This window comes from Pungitius pungitius, chromosome 5 (genome assembly GCF_949316345.1).
Source record: "Pungitius pungitius chromosome 5, fPunPun2.1, whole genome shotgun sequence".
Classification (NCBI taxonomy): Eukaryota; Metazoa; Chordata; class Actinopteri; order Perciformes; family Gasterosteidae; genus Pungitius; species Pungitius pungitius.
The window spans coordinates 77,391-93,844 of record NC_084904.1 but is presented as its reverse complement, the minus strand read 5'-3'; the positions used below and the strand labels follow the sequence as shown (position 1 = coordinate 93,844).

Below are 16,454 nucleotides of genomic sequence, written 5' to 3'. Positions count from 1 at the left end.
GGCCTGCCATGTGGTCATGGGGTGAGGTTTGCATATTTTTATCCATTCATGAAAACAATTATTTAATCCCCTACTCTACAGTGGATCGACAGCTTGTCTAACCATTTGTCAACTTTTTACCATAGCGTGCGATGGTGGCGGAACTTCGTGTTTCCCCCTGTATGTCAGCCAAATCTGATGAGACAGCATGACATTTACCTCAGGCACAACTGCTGGTAGCTATGTTTTAATGGGGATTCCTGTCATTTTAAAGAAATTGTTTTTTAATCTCTGTGTCCCCAGGTAGTTCTGTCAGTGAATCCCTTTTGTTGTAGATGAAAGGCTTGTCTTTTTCACCAATTCACACCCCTGGCTGGTTCTAACTTGCTGGTTTGCACCTGCATGGAAAACAGGTTTTAAACAAAAAGCACTCCACTAGGTTGAAGGTAAAGCAATGATATTTTAATTTTGATAGCTGATATCAAAATAGATTTCCAAGAATTAGTTCTGCAGTTAATTTATACCGTTAAAATTGACAAGCGATTAAAAGAAAAGTTGAGACACAGCAAATAGTCCTGCAATGCTGATTCATACTGCCACCTGCTGGGGACATGGTGTGAAACACTGTCAGCCAACTATTCTATATAGTATTTTGTTGTATTCCCAATACTATACAGTATGTATATTTCAGAATAGAAGTGATAAATGTCAAATTACCAACAATTGAGAGTTTTTACAACACATCGAGACACTAACAACCAACTTTTATGGCTGTTCAAGTCAACAAGTCCACATCCAGACACAATTGGAAAGTAATAAATGTATTTTATATACATGTAGGTGACATTCATTTTGTACATAAAGAATCATCAAAATATATTTAGTATCAAAAATAAACATTTTCAAAATCTAAAATAAATTAGAATACTTCAAAAAATGAAACACAGTTGCCACATAAACACAAACAAAACGCAAACAAAACTGTGTTCTCACATTTCTATCCATTGAATCACTGAGACCGATGTTCTGTTCCCAGCAGTATAGCTTACAAAAGTATTCATCTCTTTATAAAAACAAGGTCTTTGTAAACAAAAGCAACACAGGAGGTGTTTAACAGAGAGAAGTTAACAGTGCTCTCTGTCCTCACTCATTTTCTGAATTTAACTGTTAGAAAGCAACAAAGTCCAATCGACTTGAAGGTGTAGAAAATGTGTCCTTAAACCTATGAATGTGGGTGTGAGGTAACGAAACAAGGTTTGAACAAATGTAAATACAGTTAACTCCCGATCCTACCTTCTTTGAGAAGTGCTATTCCTTCTCCTTAAAAAACATTAGTTAGCGGTCATAAAGTTGGACCTCTGCTGATAGTCACTGTACCTGATCCTAAAGTCCTCATTGTGTTCCCAATACTGACAGCAGCGTTTCTGCTGTGTAGAGGTTCAGAACTGCAAATGAAGTATAGCTCCTCTTTGCCAAATGTCCCTGTCATCATGGTCAACTGCTTGAGAATATCACTCAACGTTTGCTGTCTCTTTCATCGATTTCCTTCCGAATTCGAGCTTCTAGAGCTGCCTTCATGGCTGAATCCAGGATGTTCTTCTCTGCAACACGATCCACCACCTTCTCAGGGTTATCCTCCTGTAGAAACCGAGAGAACATAAGGTAATTAGAAACAAAGTCAAATAAATCAAGGAGTTATAAAACATCCGTCAAAAGACTCTTCATTAACCTTGTGCACCAGAAAAGAGCTGATTGCACCGGAGTCCGCCTGGTAGTCGAGCCAGAAGAGTTCAGCACCATGGGTCTCTGTCTCGGTCTCTGTGCTTGACCCACTCTCATTAGACTCTTCAGCCTCAGCACCGGCCCCCGGGTCTGATCCATCTGGAGAATGTGCATACACGTTTATATTCTTTCCTGGATTTTCTCTTGGCAAAAGAAGTATATGAAGTGTATCTGGCTTACGCCTGCATCGAGGATGGTACACTTGGATATCAGGCCGCCGTGGTCGTCTAGGGGTCGTGGTGTTCCTCCGCCGCTGAAGCTCTTTGGCTTGCTTTACGTCTTTGGCTTGCTTCACCTCTTTATCATAGTCATCTCTTGAGAAGCCACAAAATGAATATTTAGTTATTGCTTTGAAGTGTAAAAATGTGTAAAATGCAAAAAGCATTCAGTTTAACACATTTGACATTCTAACCCAGTTATTTAAACACAAATAGTGTAATGCTATTTTTTAAAGAATTTTTTACAGGATCCTCAAAACTAAAACCGTTTAATATCGATAAGTCTAAGGCACATTCAGGAAGATGCTTCACTACATTTCTATTCCATTTCTACCATTAAAAAGCATGGCCAGAGTTAATCAATTAATCGTGTAAGTAAAATGCATTTTGAAAAAACAACTGTTTTTTAATTATTGTAAAAAATGTTTTGGCAATTTGCAGATAACATTTATATGATATTGCATCCAGTGGGGTAACTGAAACCAAGCCTAACTTGGGACAATGCGACATTTTCTTCGTATTTTCGGTTGGAGCGTGAGAGGACACGTTGGCCGGCCCGCTGGGGCCCCTCATTCACCCCTCAGATCAACATCGAACTTACGCAAAATTGAATAGCTGCATCGCAAGGAGATTGCGACTGGATGATCGGACCTAGTTGGTCAACAAGCTAACGTTACTAGCTTCGGCTAACGGTCGTGGGAGGAAATCACCTAGCAATTTGGTTCCTCCGGATATGGTGCAGGAAGCCGTGGCTCATGTCCAAGCGGCCGCAACGTTTGTATTTCAGCTCAAGTGCTTCATCGTCTCCTAAAATATCCATTTTTAACAAATCGTTCCACTACGGCGACAGTATGTGTGATCTTATGATGGCAACAAGCAGATCCACAGACACCAATGACAAAAAGCTTAAGTTACATGCTAGCTAATGGTAAACGGTTGTCCAAATGTAACATTTCCGGAGTTTACAAACGAATAAAAAAAGACACACTGTTTACAGAAAAATAAATCCTTAAACAAGCTCAAACCGAGCGTTTACACAAATTAAATATTAAAAAAACTAGTTATAAATTTAATATAAAGAAGTGATCACGTTAGTTATTGAGTTGGGTTTGAGCAGTTCAATCGCGAATGTGACTAAACTCCGGGCTACTTTTTTGTCTCTTATTTGGCAGTTCGACGTACAGCCGCTGAACCACCGCGAGTTTCGACACGCTCGGTGCTTGAGCCATTCATTTCTTCCAAATAAAGCTGTGCCTACCTCGTTATTTTGACTTTGCTCTGGCAAGTTAACTGCTATGATGATTTCTTTGAAGCGAGAAAGGGAGGCTGAAGTGGAGGATGATGATGACGAGGAGGAAGAAGGCAGAGGTAAAGTTGCGTTTATTTACTGCTACAAGCTACGTTTGACTAGCAGGTAGCGTGCTACTGCTAATGTTACTAGGAGCTAACGTTAGATGCAAGTTATTTCAGTCTTATTCCCGGGTCTGTCCAGTCACCCGTAGGCCAACAAGGACCACTACGGTGTAAATATTGATTTGGCTAAAATAAACGAACCGCTTTTAAATGTTTCATCATTCAACAACAACCTGACTGTTGTGTTAGCTAGTTTAGCTAACGTGTTAGCTAACGATTCAACGGTTAAACACAATCTGATCCGACTCTTGTTTGTTTTATTTTACTCGATTTTGCAGTGGCAGCCAAAATAGGCCGAGGACGTGCAACCGAAGACCGGAGAAGCCGCCACTGTCCTTACCTTGACACCATAAACAGGCATGTTAATGTTTACTGCGCATTGCTAATGTCTGTGCTAAATGCTAGTTAGCGATGTCCTCTTCATTAGCTCTTCAGCTGATTCCCTGGCTTTTCTTTTTATCCACCAGGAGTGTGCTGGACTTTGACTTTGAGAAACTTTGCTCCATCTCTCTCTCCCACATCAATGTCTATGCCTGCCTTATATGTGGGAAATACTTTCAAGGTAGGTGAACGATCTGACTTTCAACCAGGGAATCAACGACCATGTTGTCCTTGTATGCAAATGAATGTGTGTGCGTCCTTGTAGGTAGAGGTTTGAAGTCCCATGCCTACACTCACAGTGTGCAGTTCACCCATCACGTGTTCCTCAATCTCCACACTCTCAAGTTTTACTGTCTGCCAGACAACTACGAGATCATTGACTCTTCACTAGAAGACATCACGGTAGGGGAAGTCATCACGATGGCATGTCTTTATTATACCTTTCAATATCACTTTGTCAATGTTGAGGTGTTGTTTCCAAAATAATGTACTGTAAGCTTGTAATCTACTCTAATTTTCTCCACAGTATGTGCTGAAACCAACGTTCACCAAGCACCACATTGCAGGTCTGGACAAGCAGGGAAAACTCTACCGAGCCTACGATGGCACAACCTACCTGCCAGGCATTGTAGGGCTGAACAACATCAAAGCCAATGACTATGCCAATGTGGTCCTCCAGGTATGAATAGCTGCCACCGTCTTTGGACTTTTGTCATAAAGGTGTGAATCTATCGCAACCATTTCATGTGTGCCTCTCTTATCAAGGCTTTTTCCAATGTTCCGCCATTGCGAAACTACTTTCTGGAGGAGGAAAACTACAGGGGAATCCGCCGGCCACCGGGGGACATCATGTTCCTTTTGGTGCAGAGGTTTGGTGAACTAATGCGCAAACTTTGGAATCCAAGAAACTTCAAGGCTCATGTTTCTCCCCATGAGATGCTGCAGGCTGTAGTGCTGTGCAGCAAGAAGAACTTCCAAATTACTAAGCAAGGTAATGCTTTGGTTCCCTGAAACAGAAACATTACTGTACAGTACTGTACACATGCAACTCTCTGCAAACTAGGCTGTGATGCCGATTGATGGTTCTCTGTTCTGCAGGAGATGCCGTGGACTTCATGACGTGGTTCCTGAATGCTCTGCATGGTGCTCTTGGAGGCACAAAGAAAAAAAAATGTGAGCCAAAAAGAAAATCCATTTCAATTAATCCCCAATCCATGAGTCCTAACGACACACAATGATACAAGTCCTTCATGTGATATTTAGATAGTGGTACGTTAATTATAAATGTTTCTGAGGTGAAGAAAAAAACAATGACCTACTTTTTCACCTAAGTTAAATGATATTTCTCTATAGTAAAATTTAATTTCAGCGTGTCAAATGTTTTAAGTGAATTAACCTCTGTCCACATTTTTCTCTAAGCAATCATCGCAAAAGCATTTCAAGGCTCCATGCGGATCTTCTCCAAGAAACTGCCACATCCCGATTTAGTGAGTGTTCTGCTTGTTAAGTAGTTTTTTGCCATCTAGAATATGATCAACCTTGTTATTGGAGTAGCTCTATAGTCTTGAACCAGTTTTGTAATCTAATAATAATACTTTGATAAGCTACTTTTCCTTTGATCAAGATTTTATTTTACCTGAATACTTTCTCATGAACTTTGAAGCGTTTCAAATGAAAAGCAACCTGAGACGGAACAGAATTCTCCTCACATGTAATATTTTAGTGCAATGCAAATGGTAAAAGACTATTCTCTATTTTTACATAACTTGGAATTTATCGGACAATTAATGGTTTACGGTGTGTACTGTGAGTTGAATCCCTGTGATACATGATTTGAAGTCCAATTTGTGTTTATTTCCCAGACACCAGAAGAGAAACAGGCCTTGCTTGTGACGGAGGAGTACCAGGAGCAGATGTCCGAGTCCACTTTCCTGTTCCTAACCCTCGACCTCCCAACAGCTCCACTTTACAAGGATGAGAAGGAGCAGCTCATTATCCCGCAAGTCCCTCTCTTCAACATCCTGGGAAAGTTCAATGGCAACACAGAGAAGGTAAGTCTATTTAAGCAATGAGCTACGAGAGGCTGTACTTTATCGTCCAATAATGGAACAGATCGCCCGTGTTATTTGGCCCAATGCGAACCGTTGCATTATTGAAGATAAAGTTCTGCCTCAAGTACCTTATTGCTTTTATAATACGGTTACCAGAGAAATTATAAATAGCTGCTTTTCAGCACAAAATAGTTGTAGCCACTAAACGTTGTGTATCGCATTTCAGTAGCCTTGAGAAAATAGTCCCAGTACGTGCATGTAAACGTCATCGGGCCCCCCCCCACCATCTCATTCTTTCACCTCGCGCAAAATCTAACGTGTTACTTTGAGTGCGCAGTAATGTGGCACAAGCGGGGGTAAATGAGAACAGCAACTGTACATTATCGCTGAATAATACCCCCCCGGACTCACTCCCTACCAATCAGAACGCTGGATTTCATCTACCTGTGTTATAATAAAGATTATTCCGTCCAGTATGAAATGCAGGATACATTATTTGAAGCAATGTTGCAAAGCAGAAATCTAAACAGAAGGCTTGAATACTTTTGGCCCAAATACATTTCGACAGAGTCAGGCCTTGGGGGGGGGGGGGGGCTTCAGGGTGTAAAAAATGTAAACCACAGCTACTTTGGACAGATAAAACACCAGAAAATAACACATTGTTGTAATGAACTGTCTGTCAGATAATCTAACCAGGTACACCTGAATCACATTTATACCTGTTCTCTTCAATTTGCTCTTACACTACTCCCTTTGAGCAGCACATGTCCTAACCCCAAATTACTATGTGGTCCTTTGGGTGTCATTTTTGGTAATTCCCTCAAAAAAGATCTTGAAAACCAACCTGTCGGACTCTGTACCCATTTAACAACACAGTAAATTAAAAAAAAAGCCATGATTTTGTCTTTAAAGTGACCACTGTGATCTGTTTAAATACAGCCGTGGTTTGCAAAAGATGCTTAGGGCAACAAGCCCCACCTGCAATCTGCGCCATGCGTTGTCCTGTTTGTTTGGGTTCTACTGAGCTCCAGTGCATGTTCTCCTGTCTCATTTGCATCCAGGAGTACAAAACCTACAAAGAGAATTTTCTCAAAAGGTTCCAGCTGACCAAACTGCCTCCGTACCTTGTCTTTTGCATCAAAAGATTCACCAAGAACAACTTCTTTGTAGAAAAGAACCCTACAATTGTCAATTTCCCCATCACGTAAGTGTTGTTTAAATACTTTGATAGCATTGATCAAAGTGCTTAACAGAACCATGAAGTGCATGTCTAGAAATGAATGGTTGTTTTTTGACTATTGTATACTTTCCATATGAATTTCTTTGACAGAAATGTAGACCTCCGTGAGTACTTGACAGAAGAAGCTCAACTTACAGAGAAAAACACAACCTACGACCTTGTTGCCAACGTAGTGCACGATGGGAAACCCACTGAAGGAGCATACAGAATACACGTTCTGCATCATGTAGGTTGCGGCCAGATATTGCTGAAATTATTCCTGGTGCTATTGGTATCTAAAAACAAAATAATGTATCCAATTTGATCTGGCCAGGGAGGGGTTGTGTTAATGTTTAAATCATCTCCTGTTTTGTTTAATCAGGGAACTGGGAAGTGGTATGAAATGCAGGATCTGCAGGTGACTGACATTCTCCCCCAGATGATCACACTGTCGGAGGCCTACATCCAGGCAAGTCTTCCAACTCATTCTGAGCACAAATGTCATGTTTGCGTAGGCGGGGTTCCATTTGTCTCTGCATCAGAGAGATGAAATATTCATCTCCTTCCACCTGATGGCACTCATAGCGTGGCTTATTGCATTTAGAAATAGTAGTGATATGAAAAAAGGAATAGCCCCATACTCCACGTGTACGTATATGATCAGCTTCCAAATAAATATATTGTAGCTTTTTAAAACCTGTATCTATTGAATCCTTTTCAAACCAGGTTGCAGTTTTAAGTAAAACATTCTTTGGAAACACCTGTTTTTACTCCTAGATCTGGAAGAGACAAGAGAGTGACGATGACACAAACCACCACACTGTGGTGTAAGTGAGGACGCGTGTCCTCACTGAATGGCCAGAAGTGTCCTCATTTTGGGGGAAAACTCAAGTTAACAGAATAAGAAGTTGGTGGTAAAGGAGCATCTTTACTCCTTCAAAAAACAAACAAATGTAAATTAGTCTCATGATTTTCTCCACTGTTTTTATGTTTTTACCATTTGGATGTTTATAAATAAAAAAAACTCCAGGAAACGAGTGTCTGTTTATTGAATTTTAATGAAGGTTTAGCAGTTTGTTGCGTGTGCTAATTTACCACGGCTCATAGGATGATTGGATCATAAAATTACACAATAGTCTCATGTAATTCATCTTTTTTTGCAATCTACAGAATATCACTACTCACTGAACTGGAATACCAGACACTGATGTGTCAGACTCAATCCCATCCTGTTTTGTTACTTGACACAAATTTAATCATTTCTGGATAAACATTTAAGCTTATTGAACAAAATAGCGTACAGCATTAATTTCAAAAGACAAAAGATTTGATCAGTGCAGTAGCTCTGTAAAAAGAAAGCGGTTATTTCTATGCCCACATGCTGTCAGTGTCACGACGGGGGGGGGGGCAGAAGCAGGACGCAAATGCAGATGTCCGTCGTGTTCACTCCTTCCACATGTACTTCTCACAGAAGGCCTGGTTCTGCAGATAACAGAAATAGGATGTGAAACAAATAGAATTTGCAAAATCATATTCAAACTTGAAACTATTTTAAGGGAAGGGAAACCATGAATTGTGGTGTCTGTTGCACACCGTTGTGATTCTGTGAATGCAGTAAGCTTTGCAAGAATTGTTCAAAATACACTAAAACGACCTCAAAGTTGACTTTAATATGACTTTCCTTGAAATACATTGAACATGCGGCACGCTGAAATCCTGAATTTAACTTACGCCACACTTTTGAGCAGTTTGAATGTCTTTGCACCAGTAGCTCGGCCCCCAGGTACAATGATTCGTTCCCAGCGGCTCCAAATTCTTTGCAGCAACACACAGATCCGCTCTCTGCAGGACGAGTGGGCCAAAATGAGTTTGTGAGCATTCAAAGGGCTTCGTTGCGATCAGTGTCCACCATTTACTGCGGGCAAATCATCAAGGTTTGTTTTTCTTTGTCTCTGTAAATGGGTTGAATCTTACTTCACAAGCATCTGGGCCGTCCATCTGGTTTCCCAAAACCTTCTGCAGTCTGGAGCCGTAGACTTTGGTGAAAGCCCCACACTAAAAAGAGCATATTTTAGAAAATGAACAAGGATTGAGGGACAGGCTGAGGGATATTTAGAGTGAGTGTCAGACCTTGGGGATGGCGTTGGGGTGATTGACGCACACAGACTGCAGGAAAGAGGAAGTCTGCGATTGGGTGGAGTTGAGACCGAGGTGTAGTCGGCTCAGGGCAGCCAGCGTGCGACAAAAGTCACAATCCGAGGGGAGGAACAACTCTGAGGGAGGGGCAGAGCGTCAGACATGTTGGTGCAGAGTTGATTTTCTTGTCAAAACTTTGAGAAAATACTGGCCAAATGTACCAACTATGAACATGTGACTGACCTGGAACGGGCTGCTCCTTGAACAAGCAGACGTGCAGAAGGCTACATATTGTGTGAGGTGCAGCGGACAATAAGAGGAATTCCACTATCTGCACGCCATATTTTTCAACAAAATCATTACATTGGTCCTTGTAGCTCTGTGGGAGGAGATAACAGACCTCTCCCATGACTTTCACCAAAGCATCCTGCGGGGCAGAGAAGATATTCACGTGATGCGATGTGTATGGAGGGATACATGCTGTATTTAATACAAACAAAAAGGGGTCACCTCAGTCATATTTTTTGGCAGCAGTGTCTCCAGTTTCTTTATAAAATACAAGCACAGGGTGCATGCTGGGTTAAACTGACCCTGGAGAAAGAGAGAGAAACCGTGAAAACCAGGACATTTGAAGTAGAAAAATACATTTTATTGGAATTTTCATTTCATAACAACTTCTGCTTTCTCACACAAACCTGTGTTTTGGAGGCGGAGCTGAGTGCAGAGACCGACACGTCTGTGTTGGTGGCGCGGTGCAGAGTTTCCATCACTTCCTCCTTGTGGGCAGCACAAAGTCCAAAAACTACGCAGGTTTCTCCAGATTTCTAAAAAAAACATCCATCTTTAAAAGGTGATCCATGAAGGCCAAAGAGTACATTCATTTTCCCTGCGTCAGTAAAAAAATGTATATATAGCAGGTAAGCTTACCAGGTGACCGGGTGTCTGCTGCAGGACTTTCGGCAAATACACTTTCACCTGTGAATCGCACTCTGACGCCTGTTCTCTCGGGAGGCGTTGGCACAGGGAATGCAGGGTTTTATACACAGTCTCCTGCAAAGGCAGAGTAGTAAATGCATAGTCCACATTGTGGCTAGTATACAGAGTGTCCTCTTGGCAAAGTGTAACGTAACAGCACAAGCAAGCACCTACAAAATAACTTGACAGATGTAAACTTTAGCGATGCCACATTTCAACGGCCTGATATTCCAAGATCGGCCTCTCTCTCTTTTAATGTCTTCTTAAAATGTGTGCCAGTGTCCCATTAACCAATTCCTCAAAGCCAGCAGCAGAAGTGGTGAGCAAAGGGAAGGGAAAGTGCAGTGAGACTCGAGCATCATCATCCTCACCTTAGCATCCCTGCTGGAAATCATGTTGGCAGAGAGCTGGATGAACTGGCTGCACTCTGAACACACGTCTACGGTCTAGTGCACAGGGGACACGGGGAGACCATTTATATTATATGTCTTACCTTTGTAAGAGCTATTGTACAGAAATCCTTGTTGCTGAATCAAAGTGACTGTAACTATTTTACACACAAAGGTTTTTAAACGAGACATTGTTCTTGCACAGTCCAGTGTAAACACTGTGTGTTGTATTATTGCTATTAATATAATATTGGTACGATGCTCATTGTAACGAAACGGCCATAAGACAAAAGACAGGCTTACCAGTGGCTTCTGTTTGATGATTGAAAACGGGTCTCCTTTAAAACAGAGAACACGTTTAAATGATTTACGCACTGGTCCGCACCCGATAGATAGCGTCACATCCGTGTTTTCAATGCCATAAATAACAATAACCTGATCTTTGACAACAGAATGAATAACGTATCGTCGGGGGACAGCGAGACAGACGTCAAAGCCGTCCGCAGTAAATGTCCATCTTACCGGGACTCAGAGACAGCGCGAGGATCCCGAGGATGAGGCCAGATGCTGCCATGGTGGTTCAAGGCTTAAGGTCAATAATTACCATCGATCATAAGGTCCGTGCGCCGCTGTTCTTCTTCTTCTTGGCGGTTAGCAAGCAGCGCATCTCGTGTGCGTCCCGTGGGCGCAGCAGCGCCACCTGCTGCTTCGGAGTGTGCGCTTCCTCGTGCACTCGACCGGTTACAGTTAGTAGTTGCTTCGTCAGGGCAGCAGGGGGCAGTATGCGCACTCGTTATCGCGCACAGATAATGTGCTACAGGAATGAATCCTAAAGCCAAGGAATGTCACGGAAGAAGGAAGTATCACTATGCCACTCAATTCTGTATTTTGATTGTAGTACATCAGTTGAGCCATGTGCATAACTAAGTTATACACATTAAACAAATTACAACATTATAATGCAATTAATTCAGTGGGGGTTCTTTCAATGTCTTAACATAAAACGTTTGAGAACCACACGACAAATGGATACACCAATCATGTTTAGGTCAATATTATACGCTATGAATATTCTTTTGCATAATTTCTAGTAATCATTTTAATCATACAAAATCCATAAGGAATCAACCTGTACATGTAAAGGCGTTTACCACTGAGATATACAGTTGGCAGTGCCAAATGTGCAACAAAAACAAAGCTAAAATAAATTAATTCTTTGAATGTTAACAGATGAACAATTTACGATTATTGAAAAAAAACTGAATTCACCAGGAAAGACTTTCAAATTTGCAGGGTTCTAATCTTGGGAGCATTCTAAGAGCAGAGATATAAACCATATTTCCATTTATTACAACTATTAGAATGATACTTCACAAGTGTTTGTCCCTGAATTAGCAAGTTATTTTTAATTCTTGTGAAAGCAAACATGTCATGTATCACTTTATACTTCTTAAAAAAGGTTTGGACTGCCGGTAAGGCAAAACAGAATGTGAAAAAACAACATAACTCACATTCCATCTGCAGTGTGGAAAGAAAAACAAAACGTCAAAAAATCAAAACGACAAAATTCTTGTGTATGTGCAGATATGTGCGCACGCAGGCAGTAGGCGTGTTCAGGAACTATGAAATCATACGGATAAACAGACAATGACATACATTAACATTACATGCTGTTCTAGTCAACAAATTATGATTCACAGAACAAAACCAGAGCCCTATTCCTCGTAAGTCAATTAAATGTCCGATTAGTCAGTGCCAATTACCGAGATGATTGTTGTCAGGCAATGCTGGTTAATCAAGGGCTGATCCGCTCTCAAACAGACAACTGAAACTTGTTTGTTTGAACCAGATGCCAGTCAGCAGGATAATCACGCGCGGTGTCCTACTTGTAGGCGGAAGAGTCAATCCCCGAAACCAGGATTCTTTAACAGTACAAGGGCAAATAAACTTTAAGGAAGGGCGTCTTTTTTCACCGCTGACGAGCAGGAAATGATCATGAACGGAAATAAGGAGATAAAATGTGTATTTTAATTTAGGGCTGGGCGGTAGGGCCAAAAATTTTGAAAGATTGTGACGGTATTACTTTTTCAAGTAAACACATTAATTAAATACCCCGAAAAGGACCGGCTGACCTACTGGCTCACAACTGGCCATCGAGTTAGCTAGTTATCGAGTTAACTTGTTAGCGTGTTAGCTTGTTGCATCTGCTAATGTTGCCACCAGAGGCAATTCCCTGGGTTCGAGAAACTTTGCACTAATTTGTTTCCTGATCTAACTTACTTGGATTTTCCAAAACCAAAAACCCTCCAAACAGACACAGCTCCTATCTTGGACACAAGTTGTGTTGGTGCCTCTCTGGTCTCTCTTGTTTCTCCTGTATTGCTCTTATCTGTGTTACATGCAGCAACTGTTACTTCTTGTCGTGAGCTGTACCCAGCATGCAGTTTGGCAGGGTCATTTTGTAAATGTACACTTATTAGTGTTACATATTGTTTATGTATCACAAGCTGTTGTGTCGTGGTGTTTGTTGTGGAATATATATTTTTGTACTTTAATGCATTCCAAGTATTGTTCTTCTATTCGTTATTCTACTTATTCTATTTCTTCCGCCGCACCTTTCAACTCCTTTACACTTTCAGCTATTAAGACCATTCAATTATTAAAATGTTCAGCTCCTTCAGGAGAGGGGTGCTATGACTTTTCAGCTTTTTAGCTCTTATAATTGAATTAATATAAATTAAAATCATCAACCTTTTTAACATGGTTTCCAATGGATTACATTTTCAAATCCTCTCAAAACTTGTTCAACTTTAAACTTTTTCAGCTTTTCTAATCCTTCAGCTAGAGACAGCATTTAAACTTTAAAATGTTGACACAAGTCTTAACAATTTTATTAAAAAAACAGCTTGTTGATATCTATTATAATTTTTTCATAATCACTAATTATGTTTTATTAGTTTTGGGGTCCGTTTCTGAGTTTTACATGAGTGTGTATTGGGTTTTCTTAGAGCGAGGCAGAGTGAAGCCGTGTCAGGATCCAGTAAAAAAAAAAAGTCTGCCCCGAGCCCGATAAGCTTCCATACAAATCTGCCGACATTTACAGTTTTTTTCGATTGCTAAACGACAGTGAGCACAACTGGAACTACATGTGCAAAACTCTAACTACAGTCTGCACAGCAGCAGCTCATGTGGACCAAACTCTAGTTCATTTTTCATTGCTTGAACACAGTTTTCAAAACTCTACACACTTATCCCATGACTTTAACCACAACCTGCACAACACTGTGGATTTACAGCACTTTGTTCAAATGCTAACACACTGCTGTCAAAACTGTGAACCACACATTCAAAACAGAATAGATTTCAGCCTTGTGCCTTTCAAACACTGCTGATTGCAATTTCAGCTGAAAGGCTAAGCAGGTGTCTTGTTTTAGACTTGTTAGTGAACACACACAAAATATATATATATATATATATATATACACAGGTAAAGCTCAGAAAGACTAATTTTGGAAATGGAACAAGGAAGACGGGTTGGTGGAGGGAGACAAAGAAGACAAAGAGCTGTTATTTCAGATGAAATAAGGGCTACACTTATAGACCATGTCGTGAACCATGGTCTCTCATTGAGAGAGGCAGGGTTGAGGGTGCAACCCAATCTGCAAAGATCCACAGTGGCATCTGTAATGCGAATTTTCCATCATACAAACAGGTGAGAGTTACACCTTACAGTAAATGAAAACATTACAGGAATTTATTTTGTATTGCAATTATGGAATATTTACACAAATATATATTACAGTAAGTTTGACTGTAAAATATATTTTTACAACAGGACCCAAAGGCTGCCCCCAACAGGAGGAAGAGCAAAAATATTTTCAGATGCGCAGGAAAATGCTATTGTTGACATGGTTGTTGTCAACAATGCAATAAAACTGCGGGAGATTCAAGATAGAGTGCTGGCTGATAATGATATATTTGAAAATGTTAATTCTGTCAGCACAACAACTATTGCTCGAGTCCTACAGAAACACCAAGTTACAATGAAACAGTTATACACTGTACCGTTCGAGAGGAACAGTGAACGGGTAAAAGAGCAAAGATACCAATATGTCCAGGTAAGACGTCTGAGGTTACATACACAGCTATTACTGTAAAAATATTTACAGTAAAAAAACCACTAGCATTACTACAGTTACGTAAACTGTGCACTTACTGTTTTTCAGAGAGTAATGGAGGTGGAAGCACTGGAAACATCACATTCATTTGTATTTATCGATGAAGCTGGATTTAACCTTGCCAAAACACGGCGCAGAGGAAGGAATGTTATAGGTCAAAGGGCCACTGTGGAGGTTCCAGGCCAAAAGGGGGGAAATATAACCATGTGTGCTGCAATGGCCAATGATGGTTTGCTTCTCAACACACCACTCATTGGCTCATACAACACAGAAAGGCTTATAGCTTTCCTAGAACAGCTCTATGCTCAGCTAGTGCCAGCAGAACAGGGGGAGCCAGTAAGAAACCCCCAAGTTTTTGTCATAGTTTGCGATAACGTTGCTTTTCACCACTCTGCAGCTGTCACAGATTGGTTTGCAGCACATCGCAGATTTATGGTTTTGTACCTGCCTGCATATTCACCCTTCCTCAACCCAATAGAGGAGTTTTTCTCTGCCTGGAGGTGGAAAGTGTTTGATCACCACCCACATGACCAAATGTCTCTTTTGGAAGCCATGCGTGCCGGATGTGAGGCCACAAGTCCAGAGGACTGCCAGGGATGGATAAGGCACTCCAGAAGGTTCTTCCCCAGGTGCATGGCAAGAGAGAACATTAGATGTGATGTTGACGAAAACCTGTGGCCTGATGCTAGAGAGAGGCAAGATTAGCCCCTCAATTATTTGTTATTCTGTAAATTACAGTACAGACTATTGAAGCAAACTGCTAATTTTCATTTACCTTAAAGAATTGTTATGTTCTAAAAATGTAAATAAAATAAATCATGTGAAAGAATGTCAATCTTTTCATTGAAGAAAATATTACTTTCTATGAAGTCACTGAAATTGTTCAAACTGTAAAGATGAAAATGTAGTATTTTCTGTATTGGTGTTTGATGCTAGTGTTTTTACTCTCAGTGTGTTCTGAGTGACAGTGTGTGTTATCTCAGTGAGGGTTGTGCATAGTGTTTGGCTGCACTGAGCCTGTTTTGAGCCATGTGTTAAGAGTTATGTTGCTTGGAGTGAGTTTTGCAGGTGATGTGAACTGTTTAGCTCAGATGACTGTTGGTAGTGCAGACTGTAGTTCCAGTTGTGCTCACTGTCGTTTAGCAATAGAAAAAAACTGTAAAAAAGCACACAGACGGTACGTCGACGGTACACGGCTGTTTGAGCGGTTTTAAAACACATAGAAACATAAAACTACACTCATGCGTTCGGTAGAGTCTTGTGTCTCTCAAAATGCTGTTATTGTTATTTTTTTGGCTACTCCAATTAGTTTTGCTCCAGGAAGCATTTGTTTGAGGTGTGGATTTTGTGTAAATCTCTTCGCTCTTTTCGCTGTGAGCTCATTAGCGACCAGCTGGTGATCGATGGACATGAAGACGCAGCTCAGGAGTCATCCACTGCGCAGGGACGTGTAGGTTTAACCGTGTTTAGCTAACCGTACATGGACGTGCGTGTCGTGAGTTGGGACGGAGACCCGGGATGAGCAGACCGTAAGTAATGTGGAGGCAGGACGGTTAGATATGTGGGACATGGGAGAGCGATAAGTGCTAGCTAGCTAAACCGCTAACGAGGCTACTCCCCGTATGCTGGACTTAAACCGGGGGCGTGACGTCATTGAGCTGCTGGCGGAGCCCGGGAAGGACACCTGTGATTGAGGAAGCGAGACGGTAGGATGTCAGCTAATCGCAAGTTTA

General features: G+C 41.1%; 3 protein-coding genes across 4 annotated transcripts; 1 reads left to right on the top strand and 2 right to left on the bottom strand.

The window, feature by feature from the left end:
- c5h2orf68 (chromosome 5 C2orf68 homolog) lies at positions 1-2,884 on the bottom strand. 2 transcript variants are annotated; one of them, XM_037482987.2, is made up of 4 exons: positions 2,581-2,689; positions 1,942-2,075; positions 1,709-1,860; positions 1-1,617 (listed from the first exon to the last, which is right to left on the bottom strand). In XM_037482987.2, the coding sequence occupies exons 1-4, from the start codon at positions 2,598-2,600 to the stop codon at positions 1,495-1,497; spliced, it is 429 nt and encodes a 142-aa protein (XP_037338884.1). In that variant the 5' UTR covers positions 2,601-2,689; the 3' UTR covers positions 1-1,494. The 2 variants fall into 2 exon arrangements, with proteins under 2 accessions (XP_037338884.1, XP_037338883.1); XM_037482986.2 differs by lacking the exon at positions 2,581-2,689 and adding an exon at positions 2,690-2,884 and having other exon boundaries at positions 8-1,617.
- A 250-nt stretch (positions 2,885-3,134) lies between these two features.
- On the top strand, positions 3,135-8,026 carry usp39 (ubiquitin specific peptidase 39). Its single transcript, XM_062562222.1, has 13 exons — positions 3,135-3,347; positions 3,671-3,749; positions 3,860-3,958; positions 4,043-4,175; positions 4,300-4,452; positions 4,539-4,764; positions 4,872-4,946; positions 5,193-5,260; positions 5,636-5,824; positions 6,886-7,028; positions 7,155-7,290; positions 7,426-7,512; positions 7,821-8,026. Exons 1-13 carry the CDS (start codon positions 3,275-3,277, stop codon positions 7,872-7,874), a joined length of 1,515 nt encoding a protein of 504 aa, XP_062418206.1. The 5' UTR covers positions 3,135-3,274; the 3' UTR covers positions 7,875-8,026.
- A 55-nt stretch (positions 8,027-8,081) lies between these two features.
- On the bottom strand, positions 8,082-11,220 carry sftpbb (surfactant protein Bb). Its single transcript, XM_037482985.2, has 11 exons — positions 11,066-11,220; positions 10,847-10,881; positions 10,526-10,600; positions 10,107-10,229; positions 9,875-10,003; positions 9,690-9,770; positions 9,423-9,606; positions 9,174-9,316; positions 9,018-9,098; positions 8,775-8,885; positions 8,082-8,525 (listed from the first exon to the last, which is right to left on the bottom strand). The coding sequence occupies exons 1-11, from the start codon at positions 11,115-11,117 to the stop codon at positions 8,487-8,489; spliced, it is 1,053 nt and encodes a 350-aa protein (XP_037338882.2). The 5' UTR covers positions 11,118-11,220; the 3' UTR covers positions 8,082-8,486.
- Between the last annotated feature and the right edge of the window lie 5,234 nt (positions 11,221-16,454).

Coding starts and splice junctions, on each gene's coding strand:
- c5h2orf68 (XM_037482986.2), bottom strand. CDS start 2,799: ATGGATATTTTAGGAGACGATGAAGCACTTGAGCTGAAATACAAACGT. Junction 2,076..2,689: donor CGGAGGAACCAAATTGCTAG/GTGATTTCCTCC, acceptor TGGCTTCTCAAG/AGATGACTATGATAAAGAGG. Junction 1,861..1,941: donor GTACCATCCTCGATGCAGGC/GTAAGCCAGATA, acceptor CACATTCTCCAG/ATGGATCAGACCCGGGGGCC.
- sftpbb (XM_037482985.2), bottom strand. CDS start 11,117: ATGGCAGCATCTGGCCTCATCCTCGGGATCCTCGCGCTGTCTCTGAGT. Junction 10,601..10,846: donor TCATCAAACAGAAGCCACTG/GTAAGCCTGTCT, acceptor CCTGTGCACTAG/ACCGTAGACGTGTGTTCAGA. Junction 8,526..8,774: donor AAACTGCTCAAAAGTGTGGC/GTAAGTTAAATT, acceptor TGTTATCTGCAG/AACCAGGCCTTCTGTGAGAA.
- usp39 (XM_062562222.1), top strand. CDS start 3,275: ATGATGATTTCTTTGAAGCGAGAAAGGGAGGCTGAAGTGGAGGATGAT. Junction 4,947..5,192: donor AGGCACAAAGAAAAAAAAAT/GTGAGCCAAAAA, acceptor TTTTTCTCTAAG/CAATCATCGCAAAAGCATTT. Junction 7,291..7,425: donor GAATACACGTTCTGCATCAT/GTAGGTTGCGGC, acceptor TTGTTTAATCAG/GGAACTGGGAAGTGGTATGA.